The 26113-nt window shown below is 42.5% G+C and overlaps 1 protein-coding gene across 5 annotated transcripts in view; it reads left to right on the top strand.

The window, feature by feature from the left end:
- The window catches only part of LOC113407191 (transforming growth factor beta receptor type 3-like), a 177695-nt gene that overhangs the window by 103933 nt on the left and 47649 nt on the right, over positions 1–26113 (top strand). For all 5 annotated transcript variants that reach the window (XM_026655334.2, XM_026655336.2, XM_026655331.2 and 2 more), the window contains exon 4: positions 14271–14408. In XM_026655334.2, the coding sequence (XP_026511119.1) occupies positions 14271–14408 (138 nt within the window). The remainder of the gene's footprint in view (positions 1–14270; positions 14409–26113) is intronic.

A 26113-nucleotide genomic window follows, 5' to 3' on the forward strand; every position in this document is an offset into this window, starting at 1 on the left:
CCCCCCCGTGCCCTGCCCCCGGCGCTCTGGCCGCCGGGGGGAGAGCCGACCCCCGGCTGGGGCTCGGCGCCTTCCCCTCGGCCACCGGGGGGAGAGAGGAGCCCCCACCGGGGCTCACCGCCCTCCTCCCAGGGCTCCAGCCACCCTCCCCCCCGGCGCCCTCCCCCCGGCCACCGGGGGGAGAGCGGAGCCCCCGCTGGGGCTCGCCGCCCTCCCTCCGGGGGTCCGGGCGCCCCCCCCCCCCGTGGGGGGGGGGAGGCAGCCGGAGGCTTTTTTGCCTGGGGCGGCAAAAAAGCCAGAGCCGGCCCTGGCTACAGCCCCTGTGTAACCAACAGCCCTCCTCCCCAAGTTCCATAGCCTCCTCACCCAGATGCCCAAGAACACGGTGCGGGGGCCTCCGGCCACCCAGCATTCCACCCCAGATGATTGCCCGAGCATCAGAAGGCTGGCCTTCAATAAGAGTTAAAGTTTTAAACTGCAGTGTGTCCTTTTCCTTCCCTCCTCCCCCACCCATCCCGGGCTACCTTGGCAATTATCCCCCTAGTTGTGTGATGAATTAATAAAGAATGCATGAATGTGAAGTAACAATGACTTTATTGCCTCTGCAAGCAGTGCTCGAAGGGGGGAGGGGAGGATGGGGTGGTTGGTTTACAGGGAAGTAGAGTGAACTGGGTGCAGGGGGGGGCGGAGGGTTCATCAGGGAGAAACAAACAGAAGTTTCACACCGTGGCCTGGCCAGTCACAAAACTAGTTTTCAAAGCTTCTCTGATGCGCACCGCGCCCTGCTGTGCTCTTCTAACCGCCCTGGTGTCTGGCTGCGCGTAATCAGCAGCCAGGCGATTTGCCTCAACCTCCCACCCCACCATAAATGTCTCCCCCTTACTCTCACAGATATTGTGGAGCGCACAGCAAGCAGCAATAACAATGGGGATATTCTTTTCACTGAGGTCCGAGCGAGTCAGTAAGCTGCGCCAGCGCGCTTTTAAACGCCCAAATGCACATTCCACCACCATTCGGCACTTGCTCAGCCTGTAGTTGAACAGGTCCTGACTCCTGTCCAGGCTGCCTGTGTACAGCTTCATGAGCCATAGCATTAAGGGGTAGGCTGGGTCCCCAAGGATCACGATAGGCATTTCAACATCCCCAACGGTTATTTTCTGGTCCGGGAAGAAAGTCCCTTCTTCCAGCTTTCGAAACAGACCAGAGTGCCTGAAGACACGAGCATCATGTACCTTTCCCAGCCATCCCACGTTGATGTTGGTGAAACGTCGCTTGTGATCCACCAGGGCTTGCAGCAGCATTGAAAAGTACCCCTTGCGGTTGATGTACTCGGTGGCTTGGTGCTCCGGTGACAAGATAGGGATATGGGTTCCGTCTATCGCCCCACCACAGTTTGGGAATCCCATTGCAGCAAAGCCATCCACTATGGCCTGCACGTTTCCCAGAGTCACTACCCTTGATATCACCAGGTCTTTCATTGCCCTGTCAACTTGGATCACAGCAGCCCCCACAGTAGATTTGCCCACTCCAAATTGATTCCCGACTGACCGGTAGCTGTCTGGCGTTGCAAGCTTCCACAGGGCTATCGCCACTCGCTTCTCAACTGTGAGGGCTGCTCTCATCCTGGTATTCTGGCGCTTCAGGGCAGGGGAAAGCAAGTCACAAAGTTCCATGAAAGTGCCCTTACGCATGCGAAAGTTTCGCAGCCACTGGGAATCGTCCCACACCTGCAGCACGATGCGGTCCCACCAGTCTGTGCTTGTTTCCCGGGCCCAGAATCGGCGTTCCACGGCATGAACCTGCCCCAGTAACACCATGATTTCCACATTGCTGGGGCCTGTGCCTTGTGAGAGGTCTATGTCCATGTCAATTTCCTCATCACTCTCGTCGCCGCGCTGCAATCGCCTCCTCGGCTGGTCCTGGTTTTGCTTTGGCATGTCCTGGCTCTGCATATACTCCAGGACAATGTGCGTGGTGTTCATAGTGCTCATAATTGCCGCGGTGATCTGAGCGGGCTCCATGATCCCAGTGCTAGCTATGGCGTCTGGTCTGAAAAAAGGCGCGAAACTAGTATCTGACGGACCGGGGGAGGGAGGGGCGAGTGACGACATGGCGTACAGGTACAGGGAATTAAAATCAAGAAAGGTGGCTGTGCATCTGGGAGAAACACAAACTGTCACACAGAATGGCCCCCCCCCAAAGATTGAACTCAAAACCCTGGGTTTAGCAGGCCGTTGATTTCACGGAGGGAGGGGGAAGCAAATGAATACAGAACAAATCTATTTTTTACATCTTAAGCTGGCAGACGACGGTGCAGCATGACTGATAGCCCTCGGCATCTTCTGGGTGCTTGGCAGAAAATAGCATACTACGACTGATAGCCATCATCGTCATTGGGAAGGCTGAGTCTCCAGGAGACAAAATGAAGAATCAGATGCCCAGAGTGGAAGGGTGCCTCTGATCGACCTGGAATATGATGAAGATGGATACCAGTTGTAATATACCATCTTCTACCAAAAGGCAAGGGGCTGCTGCTGTGTAGCAATGCAGCCCCACGTCTGCCAGCCCCACGTCTGCCAGCACCCAGATCGCCGATGAAGGCTACCAGTCATACTGCACCATCTACTGCCAAAAGGCAATTAGCTGCTGCTGTGTAGCAATGCAGTACCACGTCTGCCGGCACCCAGAGGACATATGGTGACGGTGAGCTGAGCTGAGCGGGCTCCATGCTTGGCGTGATATGTTGTCTGCACAGGTAACCCAGGTAAAAAGGCGCGAATCGATTGTCTGCCGTTGCGCTGACGGAGGGGGAGGTGCCTGACGACATGTACCCAGAACCCCCCACGACACTGTTTTGCATCATTCAGGCATTGGGATCTCAACCCAGAAGTCCAATGGGCGGCGGAGACTGCGGGAACTGTGGGATAGCTACCCACAGTGCAACACTCCGGAAGTCGACGCTAGCCTCGGTACTGTGGACGCGGTCCGCCGAATTAATGCACTTAGAGCATTTTATGTGGGGACACACACAATTGGCTGTATACAACCGATTTCTATAAAACCGGCTTCTATAAATTCGACCTAATTTCGTAGTGTAGACATACCCTGAGTGTTTTTTTTCTAGCACAAATCTGAATTCCAAATTTTATGCTGAGCCTCTCTGAGACACACCTGTAAAGTGATGTACCGCTCTCCCACCCATCTGGAGTCCTATGTGGGGTCTGTGGATTAAACTGAGCCTTAAGTTTTCTGTAACAAAGCTTTTTCTTAAGTGGAATTGTGCTTTAAAGCAAAGATACATATTAGAAACACTTTGAACCCTATTCATAAAAGATTCTTGACAAAACAGAGCTCCACATCTCTTAAGTCATACATGTAAATGTATTTGAATAGGTACACAAGTTAAAGTCCTTAATTGTGTATCAAACAAATTTTAAATGTTGATGTAGTCCCCTTTAAAAAGTACTACATTAATGAGCACCAGGAACTTTTCATGCACACCAGCAATGTCAGTTAGTTAGGTCAGTTATTGCAGAAAACGCTAGTGTGCACTAGAGTTTACGCTGCTCTGGTGTAGCCTAACGTACCATGTAGACAAGACCTAAAACTTTCCCCCTGTTATTTGCTTCCTTTGTGTACTTCATGTTCTTTGGACAACAAAACAAGACTGGTCAGAAACATTCTCTGGCACTTATCGTTCTGTGTTGTGCTTGGATTTTCAGCATTTTTTATTTAACAACTGCTTTCATTGATTTATTTTTACTTATAAAACATTGGGTTTGGTTAATCCTTCCCCCCCCCCCATTTTTAATACAAACTTATAAAAATGAGCCCTAAACTACTAGATAGTCTCTTCATCTTATTTACTGAAATTGCTCACGTAGGCCCCAGTCCTGCAATAGGAGATCTGTGTGACTGGACTCATGCTAATACAGAGCCCCACTGTAGTCAATGAAACTCCACACGAGAGAGGCTCCAGCCACATGGATTTGATTGTGGTATTGGGGAAGGATGATCACATTTGAAAATTGGGGAAGACCTGTATTTGAATTAAATTAAGACTTGGTAACTAAGATTGGATTTTTCAGTAAATGTAATGTTTTTATTTTTTTTAAATGGAAAGGCCTATATAATTCTACTATGTTTTTACATATCTAAAATGTAAAAATTCTAGTCTTTTATTTAAAAATAAGAGTTCCTTCCCTTTAAAGAGCAGACTATGAAACACCATGTGAGACCATGATTGATCCTCTAGTGCAGGGGTCGGCAACCTTTGGCACGCGGCTCGCCAGGGTAAGCACCCTGGCGGGCCGGGCCAGTTTGTTTACCTGCCATGTCCGCAGGTTCGGCCGATCGCGGCTCCCACTGGCCACGGTTCGCCGCTCCAGGCCAATGGGGGCTGCAGGAAGCAGCATGGGCTGAGGGACGTGCTGGCCACCACTTCCCGCCGCCCCTATTTTTAGAAGGTCACATTGAAACTACAATTCCATATGTCCAGGATAAGTTGGACTTGGTAGCAAATAGGTAGGTGAAATTAGCATGGGCAGCTGAGCATAACAGACACTAAAGCCTGGTCTACCCTTAAAAGTTTTACCAGCATATCTGTTTTGATTAGGGGATTGATCTTTTTACCAAAATAATTATAATGCTTAAAGTCCTAGTGTGAATGAAGTTAGACTGGTATAAAGGTGACTTAGGCCTGGTCTACACTAAACAGTTAGGTCAACTCAGCTACATTGCTCAGGGATGTGAAAAATGCGCAGCACCCTGAGTGATGACGTGAAGTCAACCTAACTCCTGGTGTAGATAGTGCTAAGTCAATGGAAGAATTTTTCCATTGACCTCGCTACCACCTCTCAGCATATGTAACGCTTCAGTGTAGACACTGTAGTGTTGCAGCTGCAGTTGTGCCACTGTAGACAAGCCCTTATATCACTATAGTTGTTCCTCATTCTGTATATACTGTATGGAGCATATTAATACTGGTATAATTGTGTGTCCATACTGGGGTATGGAAGGGTGGTATCGCTAGCTATACTGGCACAATTAAAGTGGTACAACTTTCTAGTGTAGAGAAGCGCTTACTAATTGTCCCACCAGTGGCACAACAGGTAACATATGTCAGGAGTATAAGAAGCACTTTGAAAGACCTTTCTTTTAATGTGTATATTATATTTCTCTATATATTTGTGTAAATAATTTAATTTACATTTAATGTAATCTGAACAAGTTGGCAGCTGTAGTTAAAAAAATGCTTTGGAGTAGAAGAAATGATTTAGCAGTTTTTGTCTAAAGTAAATGTATATGAACAAGTCCTGTCCAGAAATTATCATACTTGTAATAAAGTAAAATGGAGAATGCTTCCTAATTCCAGTTTGTGTGTGGAACTTTCTGACACACTTCTGCTAACTTTGGTGCCCTTTGAAGTTGCATTTGAACTACTTTATCTCCAGTAAGAGCCTATCAATATTGTTGTGTAACGTTAAAACTATTTAGGAGAAAGTCTTTCTGCTACACTAAAACATCTGTTAAAAATTAGTTGTACGTAGTACTGTTGCCAGGTATTGAAGAATAGTTTTAATATAGTACATGTTTTTACTACATCTATAATAGTGTATGTTCCTTACTATATCCAAACCTATTTTTCCATGATCCAGTACTGAACTGCTGCTAGCAGTTCACCTTTTTTGCTCCGCTGGCTGGTGTGTCTAAATTGAGACCCAGTGTAAGAGGATGCAAGTTTACTGGAATTGCATCCTCTTACACCAGATCTGAATATGACCTTTAGTGTGTTTGTTTAGTTCTAGAGCAGTGGTTCTCAAACTTACTTGATTGCACCCCCCCCCCTTCTTTGTGTCTGTAGTAATTTACCTCCTTTCCTCCCCCTTCCCCTCCCCCGCTGCTACCGCCGCCACCGCCACACAGGTACATATACAGATATGCGACGGTGGTGCTTCACTTGAATCAGTTTCGGCTTCTTTGTTTTTCATTTGAGTTGGGGTTTTTCCGTTGCATGTTACCTGTTTTTCCTATCCATTGTAATAAGAGCAAAAGTGAAACTGTGATTGTGGTTCATGCTTACTATTAAATGTGTACACCATGACAGACGGATTAACATATAGAGGGTAACGACTTTGTATAATGCTATGCAAGCTTAACAGAAATCCGTCAAAATGCACAGCGCCATCTGAGGACCTGACCTGTCTGGAGGAATCAGTTTTGCTAGTTATTCATTGCTGTGGGTAAAATGTACACAGTAAGTTTTCTTCCCTAAAGCTGCTTGCGCCCCCTAGAATACGTTTTGCACCCTCCACTGCTAGTTTTGTTAACTTAAGATTTCACTGTAACAGCATGGCTGTCAGCTGCGCGATGCTTTGCGGTGTCTAGTACCACCCCCAATTCCAAGTAGTAGCTAAAGGACACAGCTGAGTTTCAGAAGAATGAGTCTAACAATATGTGCATATTGATTTCCTACTTAACATTTTTAACTGCATCAGAAACCAGTGGTAAAATGAAAATAAAAACCACTGGATGCTTCGCCACACTAGCTTAAGAATGTATTTTAGATGACTGTTTCAAGTGAGAAAGCAGGAAGATCTTGACAAATATTCCTTTTGCTTCATTATGGAAGTGTTAACAAAAGCTTTTGTTAATCGGTATTCTCTTTCTCAAAGTTGATCACAAATTTTGAAAAATTTTGTGAAGTTTCTAGGCAGAATTTCTCTTAGGGTGCAGGTATATACGTCTTATTGAGTCATCTCTGTTGCAGACTTGCATGTACACAGACACGCTCTATCTCACTTTCTGGGCCAAATTTTGAAAAATTAGTGCTTAAGTTGCATTTGTAAGATCAAGTAAGTACACCTGAAAACCAGAAACTGTGGAATGGGATTTCATATACAGATGGATACTTGCACATGCAATTGCTTGTTTTATGTGTGCAGATACATACAGTACTATGAGTGTAATTACCATGTGCTGAACTTTTCCTCTCTTTGAAAGTTTGGCACACTGTTTCTCAGAACCTAAGGGTTCCCTAAAACTGTAAATTGCAACTGTAACAGGGTCCACAACCCACCCCTCTTCCTGGGGGCCCGCTTGCTGCCCCCCAATAAGGCTCAGAGAGGCTTCAGGGTTGTACAACATCTGTGTCTTTATTTACTTAAAGTTGTCCCACCACCAGTGTCTGTCTATATACCAGCTGTACAGGATTATTCACCTCTTTTACAGGCAGAGTCAGCCTTCAGCTAGGAGGCCTCCAGTTCCCTCCCAGACTGACTTCTCCCTGGCTGCCCCCTGCCTTCTGGCTCCCTCCCAGCCTTTATAGCCCTTGGCTTGTCAGGCCAGCAGGTGTTCCCAATCCTCAGGCCAGCATCAGGCCTTTTCCATCAGCCCCAATCTGCTTCCCCTGATTGGAGCTGACTGGGCAGGGGCTAATTAGGTGCTTTTGCACCAGCACCCTGCTACACAACCTATTAATTTCATATCTGTAACACCCAAAATGTTTTAAAGAGAGTAAAGTAAATCTTACAAAAATAAGATGAAAATCTGGATAAAATATGTGGCTGCCATTTTGAATTTACAATCCCTGCCTGAAGAATATTTTCTCTTTATTTTTGGAGGAAAATTAAGATGACTTGTCTCCTGTGGACAAAAAACCCAAACAACTGAAAAAGCAAATACTTCCCTAGAAATGACATAATCCTACATCCCTTGTTTTTAAAATCATGATTTACTCAATAGATGTAATTCATCCTGGGTGGAACTCCATTGTAGCCAGTGCATTGGCATTATGTTTCATCAAATGAATTCCTGTAGAATTTCTGAATCGCTTATATTGGATAGTAGGACTTAGTGGAATGTTAAGATAGGCTGATCTTCTCATCACATTAATTCTGTTTACTAGTATGCATTATCAAAATAATTTGTATCCTATGGATAATGATTAATTATGAATATTGACTGAACAGGATTCAAAGTATTTATAGACAGAACTGAAGAAAAGTGGTATGCTTCCTTATATCTATTCTAAATGCAGTTTAGATCCTATTTGTATTCGGTCAGAGGGAAAAGAATTAATTTTATACTCTCAGCTGAGTAATTACGTTCACCTAAGTCCTCCTTGAGTGCACCTTGTTCAGTTTTTGTGACTTGAAGAAGTGGTGTGGTGTACGCTCTTGGGGTTTAATCTCTTTTTTTCTCTTCTGCTTTACTGAACAGCTGTCTTAGTATGGGCAGTGTAACTTGATATAATAGCATATTTTTGCCCTAGTCTATTAGCACAGATTTGTAATGGTTGTTTTGGAAAATGTGCTATGAATTTATTGCAAGACCTTCACACTAGAGTAGTTAATTCAACTTTACAAATCCCTGGCACTTGACTTTCATCTTTCATAACAAAACTGAATCTGTGACTTGATGCATTGAAGTCAGCAAAACAAAATGGTACTTTAACAGCGGTGTTTACTTTGATCATTTTTCAACATTTGTGCCCTAGTCTTTCACGTAGTACAAATTGCTTTACCAGAGTAATGGGGCAGGAGCCCATGGACTGTTTTTGTAGTTTGGTTGCTGTGGTGATATTCAGCCTTCCATGAAACTATCATCTCCAGGGAAACAGAAACCTTTGCAGCTGTCTTAACCTTGTAGATATTGTGTATGTTTAATAGAGGCCTTAAAAAAGCTTTTTACAAACTGCATAGACAGTCGTTACATGCATAAACACCCACACAAATATTGTTTGCTAGGTAATACTTGCTTTAGTTTGATAACATGTTTTATAGGGGACACATCTATCTTTTTGAACTCCTATTTAATAGTTTTAAAGCTTTTTACAGCATATATTAAATGATTATTCTAACTGACCTGACAACTAGACATTTGTATGTATCATTTCCCATCTGCAACTATATATTTTGTTGTTGGAACAATTTCCAAAGCAAGAACGATTTTTTTTTTTTTAATGAATTTGCCATCATTTTTGAGTATGTGTTTTGGCATAGCCCTAAAGTTAAATTTTGTCCGTGAATGAGCTAAAATATTCTTTTAGTGCCTAGAAATGTATTACTTGGGGGAGTGAGTGAGTGTGACCCAAAGGAGGCTAAGAGATAGGCAGACACATTCTGGAAGAACAGTACTATTTTGACATTCAAAGCTTCTGGGACTTAAGCTTAACCGAAAGGACTGTTTAAAAGCATGCCCAGAAATGTTAGATTAATGTTTATGAAAATGTTGACTGTGATAGATCCGTAATCAAGTGAAACCTTCATCAAGGGAGGATACTGGGACATACGTGCTTATTTACTATTAATATTCCAAGGGAATTGGTGAAAGCTCCATCATTTAGGACATTTTAAAAGGAGGCTGGAGAAAGCAATAGAAACTATGTTGTAGCTGACTGGTAGATGAACTAGATGACCTAATAGCTCTTTGCCTCATTTAATTATTCACTTTTTATTTTATGTTGATATTGTCTGACTCAAGTGCTCAGGCAGAATTAAAAGTGCCATCTAAAACGGAGGATGCCTGTTTAATAGCTGTTGGCTAAGATATTATGATGCTGAATGCAACAAAAATGTAACACATATAAATAGTTTAAATTAAATTTAGAAGGATGGATGGGGGAGTATCACTTCATAAGGCATCATATAAAATAGAGTAACTTCCCTAATGCTTTCAGGTAAATCATGGGTGAAATTCTGGCCCCCTGGGTCTTTCACTGTGAACTTCAATGGAGCCAGGTTTTGACACTGTCTTCATAGCTGTTTGTACAGAGCCTAACATGGTGGGGCTGCGATTCTTATTGGGGCCTCTTGGCACTACATAATATAAATATTTAATAATAATAAGCATTCAGTCTGACAAAATACAAAAAGAGAACAAGAAGGAAAAACTTTCTATGTAACTTGTCTCTTCTACAAACATTTTCCTTAAATACATTCTGGCTTAATGGTTTGAAATAGTCAAATACCCTTTTATTAATTTGTTTATGTAGTACTTGCAGTATGCTAGACACTGACCAGACTTTGAAGAGGGGGAAGTCCCTGCCTTGAGCTCACAGTCAAAGAACAGATAGGCACTCAGAGTTTAGGGGAAGAGGAACAACAAATAGGGTTCTTTTTATACATGTCTGCTAGATTCATTGTTAGCAGCATGGCAGAAGTGGTTTATGAAGAGGGACTTAGATGTACGCAAATGAGCTCAGGGAGGTGGTACCATACATAAGGAACGTTGTCAAGGAGGCAGTCGTGCAAGAAGCTGATGGACAAGCAGAAGAGGTTGGGAACAGTTGGCAGAACCAAAGTGGCAAGAAGCTCGACAAGGCCAGATAAGCAGAGAGAGGCAGAGTTTTACACAGAGATTTGAATGTGCTGACATAGCTTACACTTGATGCAGTAGCACTTTGGGAGCCAGTGGAAGGATTTAAAGAGGGGAGTGACATGATCAAAAATGGCTGCCACGCTGCAGGGCAGAGGGATGGGGAAGATGGTGATGATGTCAACAGTGTTACAGAAGAGAGGCAAGTGGAAAAGTTATTTGCTTAGTGTGCCCCAAAAGAAAAATAGGAGGAAACTACACCTGACTGTGGATCAAGAGCTAAATTAAATATATTGTAGAAATCTCATTGTGCTGGTACTTAGATTATTTATTCGGGTTTTAAAACCTGACAGACCCATTAGCAAAAAAAATAGCAAATGACAGGAATGGAGGTGGGGGATAAGGGCCTAATGGAGACTCACTGACTTAGGTGGGACCTGAGGAGTAATGACACTGAGAGTGTGGGTCCCGATGGCTTGAGAATTCCATCCACTCTGGTGGAACATCATCACAGAGTCTGCTAGAAAAGTGTACATTTTTTTGCACTTTATTTCCATGGAGTCTGGGTTTAAGAGGCTTCCACACCGAGTTTCAGATAAGTTTTGTGTATTTGTTTTTTGTTTGGAGAGGATAACAATGCAAAATTGTGTTGGTTTTGTGTGTGTGAGAGAATTTTCAGAAAAAGTTAGATTTTTACTTGTGAAAAATTCCTTTTCAATTTTAACTTTCTGTGACTTTTCCCAAGGACCAGCATGCACTTTTATTTCTGGAATGTGGGAAGACTGTGACATATAGTGTAGCTCCTCCCTGTCTTGTCATCCCAGCCAGGAGCCACACAATAGTTGCAAAGAAGGCAGTGTTGTGTCTGTACGGCAGGTGGCCCCATGTGCTGAAGCCTGTAGGGGAAAAGCCAGATGCAGCAATGATGATTTAAAAAACCAAAGAGGGAAATAACAACCAAAACCTACTGGAATAATAACCAAGAATTCTTATGGCACATCCAGTCAGGGTAATTCCTCTGACTGTCCGGCCTCAGCAATGTGGTTCGTTTTTTTTTTTTTTTCTCTCACAACTTTGCTGACCAGCAAAAATCTTCAGAAAGTCTAAGATGGAGTCAAACTTTGTACTTCATTATGTGGACTCTAGTTGTTAGTTTTGAACACAGTTGTTTGAGATCAGTTTAAATATAGATAATGATGTAGCTTCATTTTCTTATTTTCCAGTGGACCCTTACCAGGTGCTGCAGAGATGGAATTTGCTAGGTCTGTTAGTAACAGGGTATATACTGTGTTATGAATTTCTAATCAGAACTCCCTATTCAAATCAACTGGGAGTACATCTTTAAAAAAAAAAAAAAAAAAAGGACAAGGCTAATAAATAATATTTTCTAATCTTGTGCATCAAGTATCTGATTCTTAATTTTTCTATGTAGAGGTTTTTTTGAGGTGTTCTCTTAAATTTTTAAAAAGTCACGGAGGACTTATAATTAAGATTTACTACCCTACTGGGTAGGAAAGGGGTATATTAGAGTCAACAGGGTCCAGAAAGAATCAGCTGTTATTGATGGGTGGAAACGGCACCAAGAATAGGGTTGCCAGGCATCCGGGTTTCGACCAGAACGCCCAGTCAAAAAGGGACCTTGGCGGCTCTGGTCAGCACCGCTGACTGGGCCACTAAAAGTCCGGTTGGTGGTGCAGTGAGGCTAAGGCAGGCTCCCGGCTTGTCCTGGCTCTGTGTGGCTCCCGGAAACGGCCAGCATGTTTGGTTCTGAGGCTCAGGGGCGGCCACGGGGTCACCGCATGCTGCCCCCGCTCCGAGCTCTGACTCTGCATCTCTCATTGGCCGGGAACCGTGGCGGCGGCGCTTGTGGGATCAGGCAGCACAGAGCCCCCTGGCCCCTCTGCCTCGGAGCCAGAGGGACCTGCCAGCCACTTCCAGGAGCCGTCTCAGGTAAGCGTCGCCTGGAGCCTGCACCCCGAACCTCTGCCCGTACCCCAATCCGCTGCCCCAACCCTGAGCCCTCTCCCATACCCAAACTCCCTCCCAGAGTCCACCCCCCCCCCCCACTCCAACCCCCTGTCCCAGTCCTGAGCCCCCTCCCGCACTCAAACTCCCTCCTGGAGCCCGGAGCCCGCATCCCACACTACAACCCCCTGCCCCAGCTCCCTCCTGACTCCAAACCCCTCAGTCCCAGGCCAGAGCCCCCTCCTGCACCCCTCATCCCCAGCCCTACCCCAGAGCCCACACCCCCAGCCAGAGCCCATGCCCCCTCCCGCACTCCAAACCCCTCGGCAGGGAATGGATCACTTGGTGATTACCTGTTCTGTTCATTCCCTCTGGGGCACCTGGCATTGGCCACTTTTGGAAGACAGGATACTGGGCTAGATGGACCTTTGGTCTGACCCAGTATGGCCATTCTTACGTTCTTATGTTATGTTTGGTTTAACCCTAAATAACACATTCTCCCCAGGTCTCTTCCCTGGGTGTTCCCTTTTGGCTGCTCTCATCCTCTCCACTCAATGTCTACAGCAAGGTTCATCCTTTTCTTTGTCTCCTGCAGACAGAGTTGCTGGCCACGCTTGCATCTCTCATCTTGCCCTTTGAATTTGAGTGTGATCAAAGGTCTAGGGAGGATTTCATCTCCTCAGTCATTGGGTGGAGATCTTCACTCTCCAAGCAAGATGAATATATTGTGCTCCCCCAGCCAGCTACCTTTCTCTGTCTCTGCAGCACATCCTGTTGCTCTAGAGACAGCAGAAGGCACTACAGATTGATCAGTGACCTGTGGGCATTGCTGGCTTGGGGAGAAGAGGAGGAAGCTGGTAATCTGTGTGGCAAAGGCTTGTGGGATATAGTGGTAGAGCAAGGTCTATTGGCTGGAGAACCCTACCTATAATCTTAGTAAGATATACTGTACTAAGAGCCATTCTAAAAAATGAACCTTTATTGCAACAGTGTAGTTGATTTGATTGCTCTTTGTGATATTCCGAATACCAGCTAGTCTCAAACTTCTTCAGAGTGTGAATCACACAAATAGTCTCTTGGGCACTCCACTCCTATTAATCTTTATGTGGAACACCTCCCCTCCCGTTGATGGCCATGTGGGTCATCTAACTTTCCTTTCATTGTCTTGTGGGACCACCTTTAGGGAGGCAGCAATCTACTACTGCTATTGAGATTCTCCCTAGAAAGAATAGAGCACTGGCTGTGTTCCTAGCCTGTTGATCATAGATGATGATTTTTTTCTGTTCCTTTGTTCCCTGCAGGTCTAGGGACATACAGGGGCTTCGTTATAAAGCCCATTATTTTGTAATGTAAAGTCTTGTTTACCATACCTTTTTCCACATGGTCCTTTTGGAAATTCTATTAATTTTCTTCTTATGTATTCCTTTGTAGGCCTAGATTTCTGTTGGAATCCCTTCTCTAGGAAGGTCAGGGCTGGTGTAATGGTATCGTCTTGTGTTACTGAACTGGTTCCTCTTGTGTGTAATTTTGTTTTTGTTTGGTGGTGGTTGTTTTTTTGTATTTCCCAGGTGTGATTTCAGTCCCATCAATATCAGCATGTTCAGGCCTCTTGCTAGACAACCTCTGCAGCCTTTCATTTAGAGATCAGAAATCTGAGCTCCCCTTGCAGGTTGCAGTTCTTTTGGTTTATCTCTGTGTTCTCTAACCCTCAGTTTAGTGGTTTGACCTTCTGCCCACACTATTTTTGATCAACATTTGCCAAGGTTTTCTTAAACACTTTTGCAGCACTTTGCAACTTCAGAACACAAATGTTAACACAGACTGACAATTTTGGAGTAGGCTAATCCATCAGTCTTGGGTCAGAAGGTCTGAATTCTAGAAACCTTAATGTATGTAAAGATGACCTGTTATTCAATCAGAGTTTTATATTTCATTTTGTTTTGAACAGTTAGAGGGAAATAGTCACAACTTTTTCTGTTGCTCTGCAGGTCACGTTACATTTGAATCCCATTTCCTCAGTGCACGTTCATCATAAGCCTGTGGTGTTCCTACTGAACTCTCCTCAGCCCCTGACCTGGAAGCTGAAAACAGAAAGATTGGCATCTGGAGTCCGAAGATTTTTCTTCGTAAGTATACCAAGTCCTCTGCCGCTCTGTAACACATGTGGAGTGAATGGTATTCATTTTGAAGGATTTTAAGCGTATCTTTAAAAAACTTAACAGAAGATCAAGTTTCAGTGTGGGACTCTGGGGAGCAATTAGGTGGCATGGGAAAGCAGTTTGGGAAAGTGCCCAGTTACTTGTTATGTGAATTTAAAAAAAAAAACTGGTTTTGTGGAATCTACCTATTGTGTGATTATTAACTCTAGCAGTACTTCTAGTTTGAGAAGTTGTGTAGCCTAGGACATATCACCAGTCCTGATTAGAAGTCTTGAATGTACTATAATGCTAAAAACATCAGAGCAATAGGACATCTTACAAGTAGCTGCTAAGTGTGTGGTCTGTCACCAAAATACAAATATGTATAAGCTGAGCGTCTCGTGTGTACAATGCAAAGTTTATTTCTGACGTGAGGTTTTGTTGCACTGCTGGGAAGGACCAAACGAAGCCATTAGTGTTTCTCAAAAGGTTGGAGCACTGCTTATATGGCAAGCTCCAAATGCTACCTACTGTTTGTAAATCATGTTCTTTCAGTTTGCCAGGACATTCAAGTTTGCTATTTGTAGTGAAACAGACTGGTTGTTTGGATTAGATTTTTAGCATATGAGATAATGTCTAAGGATGAGTCTTCTCTATTAGAATTGCAGCTTTACTATTTTCAATCATAATCTCAGAAGTAAACATTATTTATAGCTGCAGGATATCCATCTGGGGCTTAATTTTGCTTTTAAGGCACAGCTGGCAGTGGTGGACAGTACAGTGGTGCCCTGTCCAGAGAAAGTCATTGTGCTTCAGGTAAAATGCCACCAGGAGTGCAAGGTGAAGAGGATGCACTGTGTACTCCCCCTGCAGCTGGCTAGCTGTGATGCTAAACTCCAGTAACCCTAGTGTTCAGTGGAATGCAAGAGCTGCTATTTTCCTCAAGCCCCGTTGAAGGTGCAAGAGAAGAGGGGGGTTTGAGCCCCTAATGTGTTAAACTTTGAAGGACCTAATCCTGCTTACAGTTAAGTTTGTCAAAATTCAGATTGGCTTCAATAGGAGCAGGACTGAGCTCTATCCTGTGCATTTTTATGGCTAATTTCATGTACACTCAAAATAGCATGTAAAGTAGCAGCCCAGTGTCTCCATTTCGACCCAGCCCATCCTGGCCAATGTCCTCAAAGTCTGTCCACTTCATGGCACCAAAAAAAGACTTTACTAACAGTAGGCTGTGCAGAGCGTGACCCTCCCTTTCCATAGTCACATGTGGGACAGCAGCGAATTAGTTACCAGTGTTGACATTTAAAGGATCATCACTAAGCATCTGAGCTAATTTAGTCACTGGGATGAATAGCAGGTGCTCTGTAGATGCAGTTAGGAATCACTGCATCAGTTTATGCCTGCTTCCCACATGCACGGTGTTCTCCCTAGCCACAAGGAATAGAGGTTTGGGGTTGTTTTGTTTTATAATAAAAGTTGAGAACCTGGAGAAGAAGATGGCTGCATCCAAAGAGTGCCATATCACTGACTCAGCATAACCTGCCACAGTTTGAGACCTGCAGTACCTCCCAACCCAGCATTTCATTCTCTTCCTCTCCCTTCACTGTTCAGGCATGTCTTCACTGCAGTTAGCCTGGGGTCTTACCCAGATATTATACCTAACTCCCTGCCTGTCCACATACAAAAACCTCTCATCTCACTTTAGTGATGCTTTAAACCTGGTCTAGCTGCCCTGACTCGGAGTGTGAGTTAGAGCCTGGGTTCTGCTTTCACTTGGGCTGGGAACCCAACCACTTTGCAGTGAGGATGTAGACTAAATCACTGGAATTCTGTCAGTCCTCCAATACCTTCCCACAATTCTCTCTATGTGCTGAGAAGGACAGTCAAGTTTGCCCACAATTCACTGGGAAAGAATCAGAGCAGCTCAGCTTACAGCAGCACACAGAACTACAGGCTATGCCCCTCAGAAGTTCTAGCGCCTCATATGGGGGAGTGCAGCACCAGTGAGGACACAGTAATTGGGTGTGGCTTCATAGTGTGGCTGCTCACAGCCGGGCTAGGCTAACCCCGGTGCTCATCATCCAGGCTAAATCTGCAGTGAAAGACATACCCTAGAGGCTTCCACTCTTTCCTCTCTGGCCTGCAGCGTTTGGAAGTACTTTGGGTGATTCTTATTTCAAAGTGAACCATGGAACAGACATACACAATGTTTCTAACCCATGGAGTGAAAGGCACCCTTCCTTCTTGCCACAACATCCAGCAAAGTCTGACACAGTTCTAGCTCAAGGTTCTGTTAGGAGTAGAATGAAGGATACATTACCTGGTCCTTTTTATTTTAAAATATTTTGGCTTATCCGTGTACCACTTCAGCTTTATCTCTGTTGTTCACTTCTCTTGAGCTTGTGGTTAAGGTGGAAAACAGATTATTTTGAATCTTAATTACTAATGTGTTCTTTCCTAGCAGGTTTCAAATTTAAATAAATTCCTTGTATTTTATTTCCACAAATTATATGTTCAAAGCAGAAATGTAAGTCACACGTACTGCTGCAGTGTCATAACTATTGTGTCTGTCTCTATGGAAGCATTTCCCTGGGGTAATTGCTGACTTTCTAGCTTTTCTTTCAAGCATTTCACAAAACAAATAGATATACTGTTTTGACCCCAATTATAAGTTTATTGCCTTTCTGTGTTTTAATACAATCTGCAGTTTCTTTAGAGATTAATCACCAACCAGTAAGGAAAATGAAGACATGAAAAGATGTTCAGCTGGCTAGTTTATGGCATTTTAAGTGACTAAAAGAACAGCAAACCTAGCACCTGAGCCAAACACTTTAGTTAAATGGCCTCAGTACTGCAGAGGATGATAACAGTAATAGCACATAACACAGTCCTTTGCACATACTGTACAAAGGTTATCAGCACTATTAGCCCTAATTTACAGATGGGGAAAGTAAGGCACAGTGAGGGTAAATGACTCATCCAAGGTTATGTTGTGAGTCAGTGGCACAGCCAGGACCAGACCTCTGTCTCTTTGTTACCACTGTGGTGCTCTGGCCGTTGTATAGTGCTGCCAGGTCCTGTCTGTGGAACATTGTATTCAATTTTTAATTGGAATTAATTTGTTCAAGGAACCCAACAGAAGACAGCACAGAGTTGCTGTTTTAAGATGGAACCACTTTGGAATGGAGATGGGTTCAGGCTACAAAGATCAGAGCAGGACTTCCCCAGAGTTCAGGGGAATTCAATCCATTGTAGCCCATTATACAGACGGGCCAGTATCAGAATCTGAACTTTCCAACAATATGCTTAGAGTTGGGATTTTGTATCATGCCTGACTGTTTTGGGAGGAAATTTGAACTGTGAAAAGTATCCATTGTTTCCTAGTATAATTTAAATGTAATTATGAAGCATAAGAATCTATCTAGAAATCTTCCTGCAAGATACTTTAAGGTAGAAAAATATAAAAAGCATTTCTGAATGGTTTGGTGCACATGGAAAACAATTAAAATACTTTTTTTTGCCTTGTTATACACATAGTTTAATTCAGGGAAAAGTGACGGGTAAAGTGTCTATTCAAAATGTAATGTGAGTGGCTCACAGTTTAGCCATTTCTTTACAAGACATTCCTGTTTATGTGTTAAGCCAAACAGTGGACCAAAATATTACTAAAATCCTATAGAAAACTACTAAACGGCAAAAGATCTACTATGATTTACACTTGAAGTAATGTATACTGCACCCTCTTTAGAGTGCTATGCACTTCAGCCATGCCTCTTACATAGTTAACTTCAGTTTGCTTTAATATAATCTTTTATACAGTATGAGTTGAAGTGAGATAATGCTTCATAGAATTGTAGTGTTATAAATAGGTAAAATAGTGTTGTACTGTGAACAGGGCACCAGACTGAGAGTAAGAAGTTTCCCACTCGTCCAGTGATTTATTGTGTAATCTTCCTCAAGTCACTTCATCTCTTTCTGCCTCATTCCCCCATCTGTAAACTGAGGATTATATTATTTACCCACCTTGACAAAATGTGTTGGGATCTTGGATAAAAAGTTGCATTTAAGAGCTAAATATTATTATGCTATCAGTATATTATTAATATAATAATTAATATTGTATCCGTAACGGATTATGGTAATTTAGATGCAAATTTTGGACCCACTCTGCGTTGTCTTGGACATCACTGAGATTCAGTTGCTGGTCAGATTCTCATGCCTGAAAATTTATAAAAGCCGTTCCAAAAGCCTGTAGAAAACATCTTGCCTGTGCTACAGCTCAGGGGTGGAGGGGAGGCTTGCAAAAAAAACCAACCAAACAAAAACACTATGGAGAAGAGTTTACTTTTACAACAACAACAAAAAACCAAAACAACAACAACAGAAACCCACTTTTTTTGGTGGTGGTTGTTGCTTAGAATGATTTGTTGCAAAAATGTCCTGGCCAAAAACCATGGTTTTTATGGAACTGCCAAAGAGGTGGGCTTTACAGGTACTGTTTAGCTGGTGAATGCTTTCACTACAAGTGGCAGCCCTCCCTCTGGCTTTTAAAGCCTAGGAACACCTTTGCTAGGAAAATGAAACATCTTAGTGCAAAAATTAGAATTAAATTGCCATTGAAAATTTATACTCAGTTCTTTGTGACTTTCTGGCAGAAATCATCATGTGTAATTATTTATAACTGTTTATGAAGAACCTGATCCTACAACTCTTACTTTGAAGGGTACGCACTTAAGACATCCTAGTGAGTAAGGGATATGGGCCCTGAAAGCACTTATACAAATGAGTAGCTTTACTCACATGAGCAGCCCCAGTGACTTTAAAGGAATTACTCATATCAGTAAAGTTAGTAAAATGGAGGGGGAGGGGGATAGAACAAGTTGGAAAAAAAAACATGAAAAACTGTATTATGTCTGTTGGCTTGAGATTTTAAAAGAAAAAAAACTTACTGCAGTGAAAAAAATAAATTAATTCCAGTATAAAGATTAGTAATTAAGTCACTTATGCATTTCTGAAGGGGGAGGAGGAAAGCTGTGTACTCATTATTTCTGCCAAAAGTTGGTTTACTCTCTTGACTTGACAAAAAAATATGGCTCAAATATTTTGGGTCTCTGCCACCAAACCACAGGCAGTTGTATGGTTTGCACTACATTTTGGATGACTGACAAAACTCACTGAAAAACAAGTGCTATTTGTTTTCCTGTGCCTAGTATTTAACGGGAAATCAGGAGGCTAAATTTCCAATCGCTTGTTAAACAGCTGCAGATGTAAGCAAAGCACTCAGTTAGAAGAAGAGTGAGATAAGATAGGAAATGCCATAACTAGTGATAAATGTGTATAAATAGTGACCTTCCATGATTGCAAGAAAATGTAGCTGATTTTCAGTGTTGGGAAATTGTGCTTAGAATAATTTAAAAGGACATTTACAATTAATATTCATTGTTTTTCCACTGAGAAGCCTGAAAATAATTCCCTATCCTTCCAGTTTTTTGCCCTTTTCTACTTGGCAAATGTCTCCCACACAAATATTTTGAAATAACTTCAGCATAATACACTGGGTTAATTAAAAACAGTGTTCAGTATACAGTAACTTCTGTAGGGCTTAATTTTCTGGCATGATAGCTCTGTGAACTTTTTGTCACATAGACAATTTCAGAATACTACAAAGTATTGTTTTTATAGGGGCTACAAAAGTGGGATCTTATTCTACTTTCATGCACATCAGGTGGGAGCTCAGGCTACTCATGCTGTTGCTTTTTTAAAGTTATTTGCAATAGATGAAGGATTTATGGGGGTAGGGGTGATGGAAAATGATAGGTTAAATATATATTTAGAATCTGATGGACTATCCAAATCAGATCAAATTTTACAGTACAATAAATCAGATCTAAGCCTAAAACTCCACTAGTATTTCTTTAAATAACTGGATTTTTCATTTTAAAATTGTTTCACAAAGGAATCAGAGAAAGGAGAGGCAGCAATTCGACTAAGCTACACAAACTGCTGCACAATTATGTAGCACATGACAAACATATCTATATATTACAGTGCCAGTGACATCCCAAGATATTTTTCTGAACTTTATAATATGCAAACACCTTTCAGCTATATTGTGTATCACTTTGTCTGGATTTGAGCCAGGCAGGAATCTTTGGAAAAGCCTCTCTATGCTGCCACATAATTCTTCAGCGTGAGTGTAACAAGGTTTTACCCAATCTAGCATCCTGCCTCAGTTTTCTTCCAGGACTCTGCATCCAGCTGCTTTTGAGTCAGGTTACACTCCTTGGGATCAGTTTATTAAAACAATATCGTCAAATGTCAACTTAAATCAAAACATGGCTTTCTCCCACTCCAGTTACTTCACACTCTTGCTGGGCTCAACAGTTCTTTCCAAAATCTAGGTCCTGCTGCCTGGTATTTCTTCAGGCCTCTTAGGCTGTAGCTCCTACCTTATACTATAGCCAGGCCTTTTCATATGGCTGGTGTGAAGAGCCCCTGCCCATATCCCTACTTCCCCTGTATCCCCTCAAGTCTCTGCCCTTCCTATGACTGGTCAAGCAGGCTCACTCTTATAGGAAGTCCCACCCCTCAGCTAATGCCAGGTGACAGGAAGCCTGACTCTTAGGACCGCCACTCCATATATGCACCTGACACTAAGCCAAGACGTGAAGGTAAAGAGGAGCAGCCATATTGGTATTGGAGAGTGAAATGTGTTCCCAGATGGCAGTTTCACCCACCACCTTCTTCCAGTGAGAAATTAGAAGGGGTGGAGCTGGCATCCAGGGTTATCCTCCTCCCTTGTATCATCATGGCTCCTCCCCCTCTTCTCTTGCTTCAGTGGCTAGGTTTACTATGCCACAGGAAACTGATGCTGTAGCCCGTGGAAGTTTGCAGAATGGGGAGAAGGCTCCTGCATCCCACTAACTGAGCCTAGTGATTAATGTAGAAATAATAAATCACTACAGGGTGTGTTAGTCATCGATTCCAATGGAAACCAGGCAGCTGTAATGACTTACATGTCTGTATCTTAATTCTCTCCTTCTTTTCTTCCTACTAAATAGAAACAGATTCCTAGAAAAATTCTAGTAGACTTTGTCAGAAGCCTTCAACTGGCTTATTTAGTTTGTTGATCTTTATGTGCATTCAGTTGTGTAATTTAAACATGACGTCAGTTTAGAATATTGTTACCCATTCAGATAAATTAATGTGACATGCATGGCTAGCTACATATGATTAATATAGATAATCTCCCACTAAGATAACTAACCTGTGGGGGCAGAAGGAACCATCTTGAATGTGTAAACTGTTCCCATTCACCAATGGAATATTTATGAAATTGTTTAAAATGGGGTATTCAAGTTAATGTTGCCCCTGAGGCGCTATTACTTGCATAATAAGCACTCACTCATAAGATAAGTCAAGCACAAAAGGACCTTGGCAGCATTACAAGGACACATTTTCTATAAGTCTGCATAGCTCTCTTAAGAGACATATACAGGATCTTCTTTAGGATCAAGGACATGTTTTTTTTGTCTCTGGACAATGAAAGGAAATCCCTGTTGCAGTGTGAGTTCCCCTCTGTGACCAATATGCTGCTGCTGGATAGGAGTGTGCAGTAAGACAATATCTTTTCCTAAATAGTTTTTGTTTTCTGTAGAAATTCTCTCCAAACCCCAAGAATGGATATTTGGGGGGAGGAGGGGAGAGAGAATGAGAATATTGCATGGAGAAAAGGATGCAGCTGCCCTTCTCATTTACTTGAAATGCAGAATAGCCCTTAGAAACACTTTCTTTTCTCTGACTAGTAACCTTCCTCATCAGTATCTTTTGGGCCTGCATACTGTTTTTCCAGACTTAGTGTGTCAAGTTTGAGAAATTCCCCTTCACTCCATCACCTGAGAATGTTCAGTGCATTCAACAGGAGAAGAAAAGGTGGCAGCAGTACTGAGGGCATTAGAAATCACCATATCAAAAGCAACAGCAAGAGAGAGTGTGCGGGAATACTTTTTCCACCCTATGACTATGAAGCCACCAAGTAAATAAGGAGATGGAGTGAGAAGACAATAGCATGCCTGACACGGTGTGTTGCTAGCCAACCAATTGAACTGTGTAGCGCTCAGATAAATGCTATAAATATCTTTAATTAAATGAGGTACTTTTAATTTCAGTGCACCTGCGTGTCCTGGGTGCTTTAAGGAGTAAGGCTGCTTTCAGAGAGATTGGTTCTATAGGGTAAGTAGTTAATGTACAAAGGCAGGTGTTGAAACAAAGTGATGGTTGCTTTTTTTTTTCTTCTTTCTTTCTTTTGGAAGAGTTTGTTGAACCCAGTCCAAAAAAAATAATGTGGTTGGCTCACTTAACCTAGCCTTAAGTCCTTGTAGTAAAAATCCCAGCACTGGCAGACAAAGCAGAGTTCTGCTTTTCTTTTTCAAATCTGGTAGTGGGACCAAAATTTCATATGCAAACTTTTGTGCATGATTTTTTAAAAAGTGAACGGAGAGCTTAATGTGTATTTAAAGATGTTTGATTAGCTATCTAACATCTCCACTCTATAATATACCCTTACATTTGCTAGTTGTTTTGCCTTCTGTCCTTCAGTTTGTTCCTACTAAGAGGCAGGATCTTTAGATCTTATTGTCAGCTTCATTCCCACAGGAAGACATTTGTCATGCCAAAGAATGTTCAGAGCGTTTTCAAGTTTCAATTAGCAAACAAATAGAAAATCAAATGAATTCTGAGGAGGAAACCTATGCAGTTAGACATGGCAGGGGCAGCAAGTTATATGGGCCCGTGGTGCCCAGGCTCCAGCAATATTCAGGGTCTGGGGGCCCAGCTCCAGCAATGTTTGTGGCCCAGCAGGCATGTATTTGGATTGTTAGTCCACACTAAACCTGTGCCACCATGTCATCACTACTATTGTTACCGGTGCTAACTAGATTAAAACTTGTAAGGCACCTTGTATTACACCTTAATATGCAATGTGAACATACATTAGAGATGCGTTGGGTCAAATTAATCTATAGTGTAGTTGTATATCAGACACTGGAATTTCTCCAGAAATGGGTTTGGCCCCAATTTAAGGTGGATTTCAAAATCTGCATTATAAAATGATTGATTCTTTAAACAAATTGTACTTTTCTATTTAGGATATGTCTACTTGTTGCTGCCTTTTCCCAAAACCATAGAATGGGGGTTATCCTACTGTAGACAGACTTTAATGGGGACATACAGGTGCTCAACATCTCTGAAAATCAAGCCATAATTGTCAAATACATTTTAGACAGAGTGTTTTGGTCCCTCACTGTTTTTTTCCTATGGTATGCAGAGTTTACTTTCTTGCTTCAGAAATGTGCTAAACTCGTGTATCTTATGTTGTGCTGAATATAATCTTTTTATGAAAATATTTTATGATAATCATATGAACAGCAACAAATAAAGATCATCCAGAGTTGAAACAGATGTTAGTCTAAACTTTAAAACTATTCTGGCAGAGGGATAAAGGATTCCTAAGCTGTTTTCTGTGACAGGTCTGGTCAAAATGAACTTTGAAGTACAAGGGTCTTCTCTCTTCAAAAAAGAGAAGTTTATGTGATCTGTGCAGTGTGTCCTCGCAAAAAATGATTGATAATACTAACAAATATCAGTGGATGTAGGAAAGAACTTTAGAAGAGTTTAACATGCTAGAACATACAAGCTGTTTCTCAGCTTTGATGGGCATTTGTATTTTCTAAGCAGGTTGGTTTACAATGTCCCAAACTAGTACTTTTAACAATAGCTCCAGTAAAGTTAATAACGAGTTGCTGTTGGTTTGCAATGATGGATGCTTAATGTTGTAAAAATAACCGACTTTAGTTTATTCCCTTGGATGAACTCATTGTTGATGTATTTTGCTGTTTATAATCTAGACAGATGTAAATGGCTATTATTCTGAAGAAGCATGTGTATAAATAATGCGCAGGATAGGTTAGAGATTATGATGTTTATTCATTGCTCTGATTATAATGCTTGAAGTCTCATTAGACTTGCAATTCAAAACCAGACTGCGTGTACATTCCATCAAAAGAAGAGTGCAGGATGAAATGCAGTAAAAAGATGTTCATGTTGCAGCAATATGAATGATCAAATATCTGTTCTCTTGGTGCAAGAGTGTGGCCTGTTTTGTTTGCTTGTGTAAGCCAGAAAAGTGCACCCCCTTTCTCCCTTGCACTGGTACATCATACTGCCACTTCCAGCTTTGCACAGCAGCTACATTACCCCTCCCCCAATCATGCATGGTGGATGGGCAGGGGGCGGAGTCAAGACTCTACACCTCCTATCCCCACCAACACTCTCTGCAGCACTAGAGTGTGTGATAGACTGTGGTAGACCTGTTGCAATTTACTCCTTCAAAGCAGTGAGGAGACTTCTGGAGTCACCATCTCCCTCCCGGGCTGGGGCTTGATCATACTGCCACCATCTAAATCTTTGTTTAAATGTAATTGCAGCTCAGCTTTATGCATAGCCATACATCCAGTGTTGTTATAAGACATGTCTAGGTCTTCTGGGATTAATTCAGCAAAGTGTTTTCATTCAGAACAGATTATTTGGACCAATGGCCTGTTGATTTAATTATCTAGGGTATAACAAGACTTGAGTAGTATATCCTTGCAAACATTTTTTATACTGCTATGGAAAATATACAGTCTGAAGAAATCTTAAATCTCTCTCTTTCCCCTTATCATTGCTTTGCTCTGCTCCAGCATCAGAGAGTTTCCTGCTTTCCCACAGAAGGAAATTTCCTAGGCTGTAATCCTTTTTGAACTGAGATATCACAACATGAAAGAAAAGTTATCAATCTTCCTGTATTCCCCCTCACCCCCTTTCTTGTTCTCATTAGACTTGACTGGATAGACTCTGCTGAAACCAGGACTTGAAGGACCAACATTGCTAGACCACGTGGAGCAGATATCAGGCCCCAATCATCAGTCACATTGAACGAGCACAAAATACAGTCTAGGATTGATGACTTTTAGCTGTTTGAGCTCCTCGAATCCTGAGCCAGCTGTGCGCTGATCCAGTCCAAACATGTACATTAGAACCACCTACAGATGCTCTAAATTACACTAGCTGCCAGTGGCCAGCCCCAAAGGATCAATATGACAGCCTTCTGTGCCACCAGATGATCCCCCTGGACTGGGATGATCTTCCTTGGGCTGTAATGCTGGATTTAGGGCTGCTTTTCACCACCAGTATGGCAGAAAGCAGCCCAGTGTAGGGGAGAATCTGGCCCTCTGATCTCACCTGCTCCAGATTGACTCCATTGCTACTCCACCAAAGTCCTTGGGGTTGCTTGGCCTTACCATGACACGACTAAGAATTATTTGGCTCTCATTCTTCATTTCACTCTGTTCTGTTTCTGCAGCCGACATATTTGAATATCCCAAGTCTTTTGCACATATCCTCATTATAGTGACATGCACTATTCCTCAGTTTTCATTATTTTTAAAGTGGTTATGAGTGAGATGTTAGGTTGCCCATCAGGGCCTCAGATAGTGTAGTGTATTTGTAAGCTCTTTTCTAAAGGTGTATGATTCCTCTTACATTTTGGACCAGACATTTCAAGCCTCCAGACACATGCTCCTGTCAAGAAAGCAACAAAATGAGTTTTTCTTTAATAAAATAAGGTGTTCTCATCTGGTGAGGCTTTCAGCCAT

The sequence above is a fragment of the Terrapene carolina genome, unplaced genomic scaffold (genome assembly GCF_002925995.2).
Source record: "Terrapene carolina triunguis isolate 2854851 unplaced genomic scaffold, T_m_triunguis-2.0 Scaffold210, whole genome shotgun sequence".
NCBI classification, from domain to species: domain Eukaryota; kingdom Metazoa; phylum Chordata; order Testudines; family Emydidae; genus Terrapene; species Terrapene triunguis.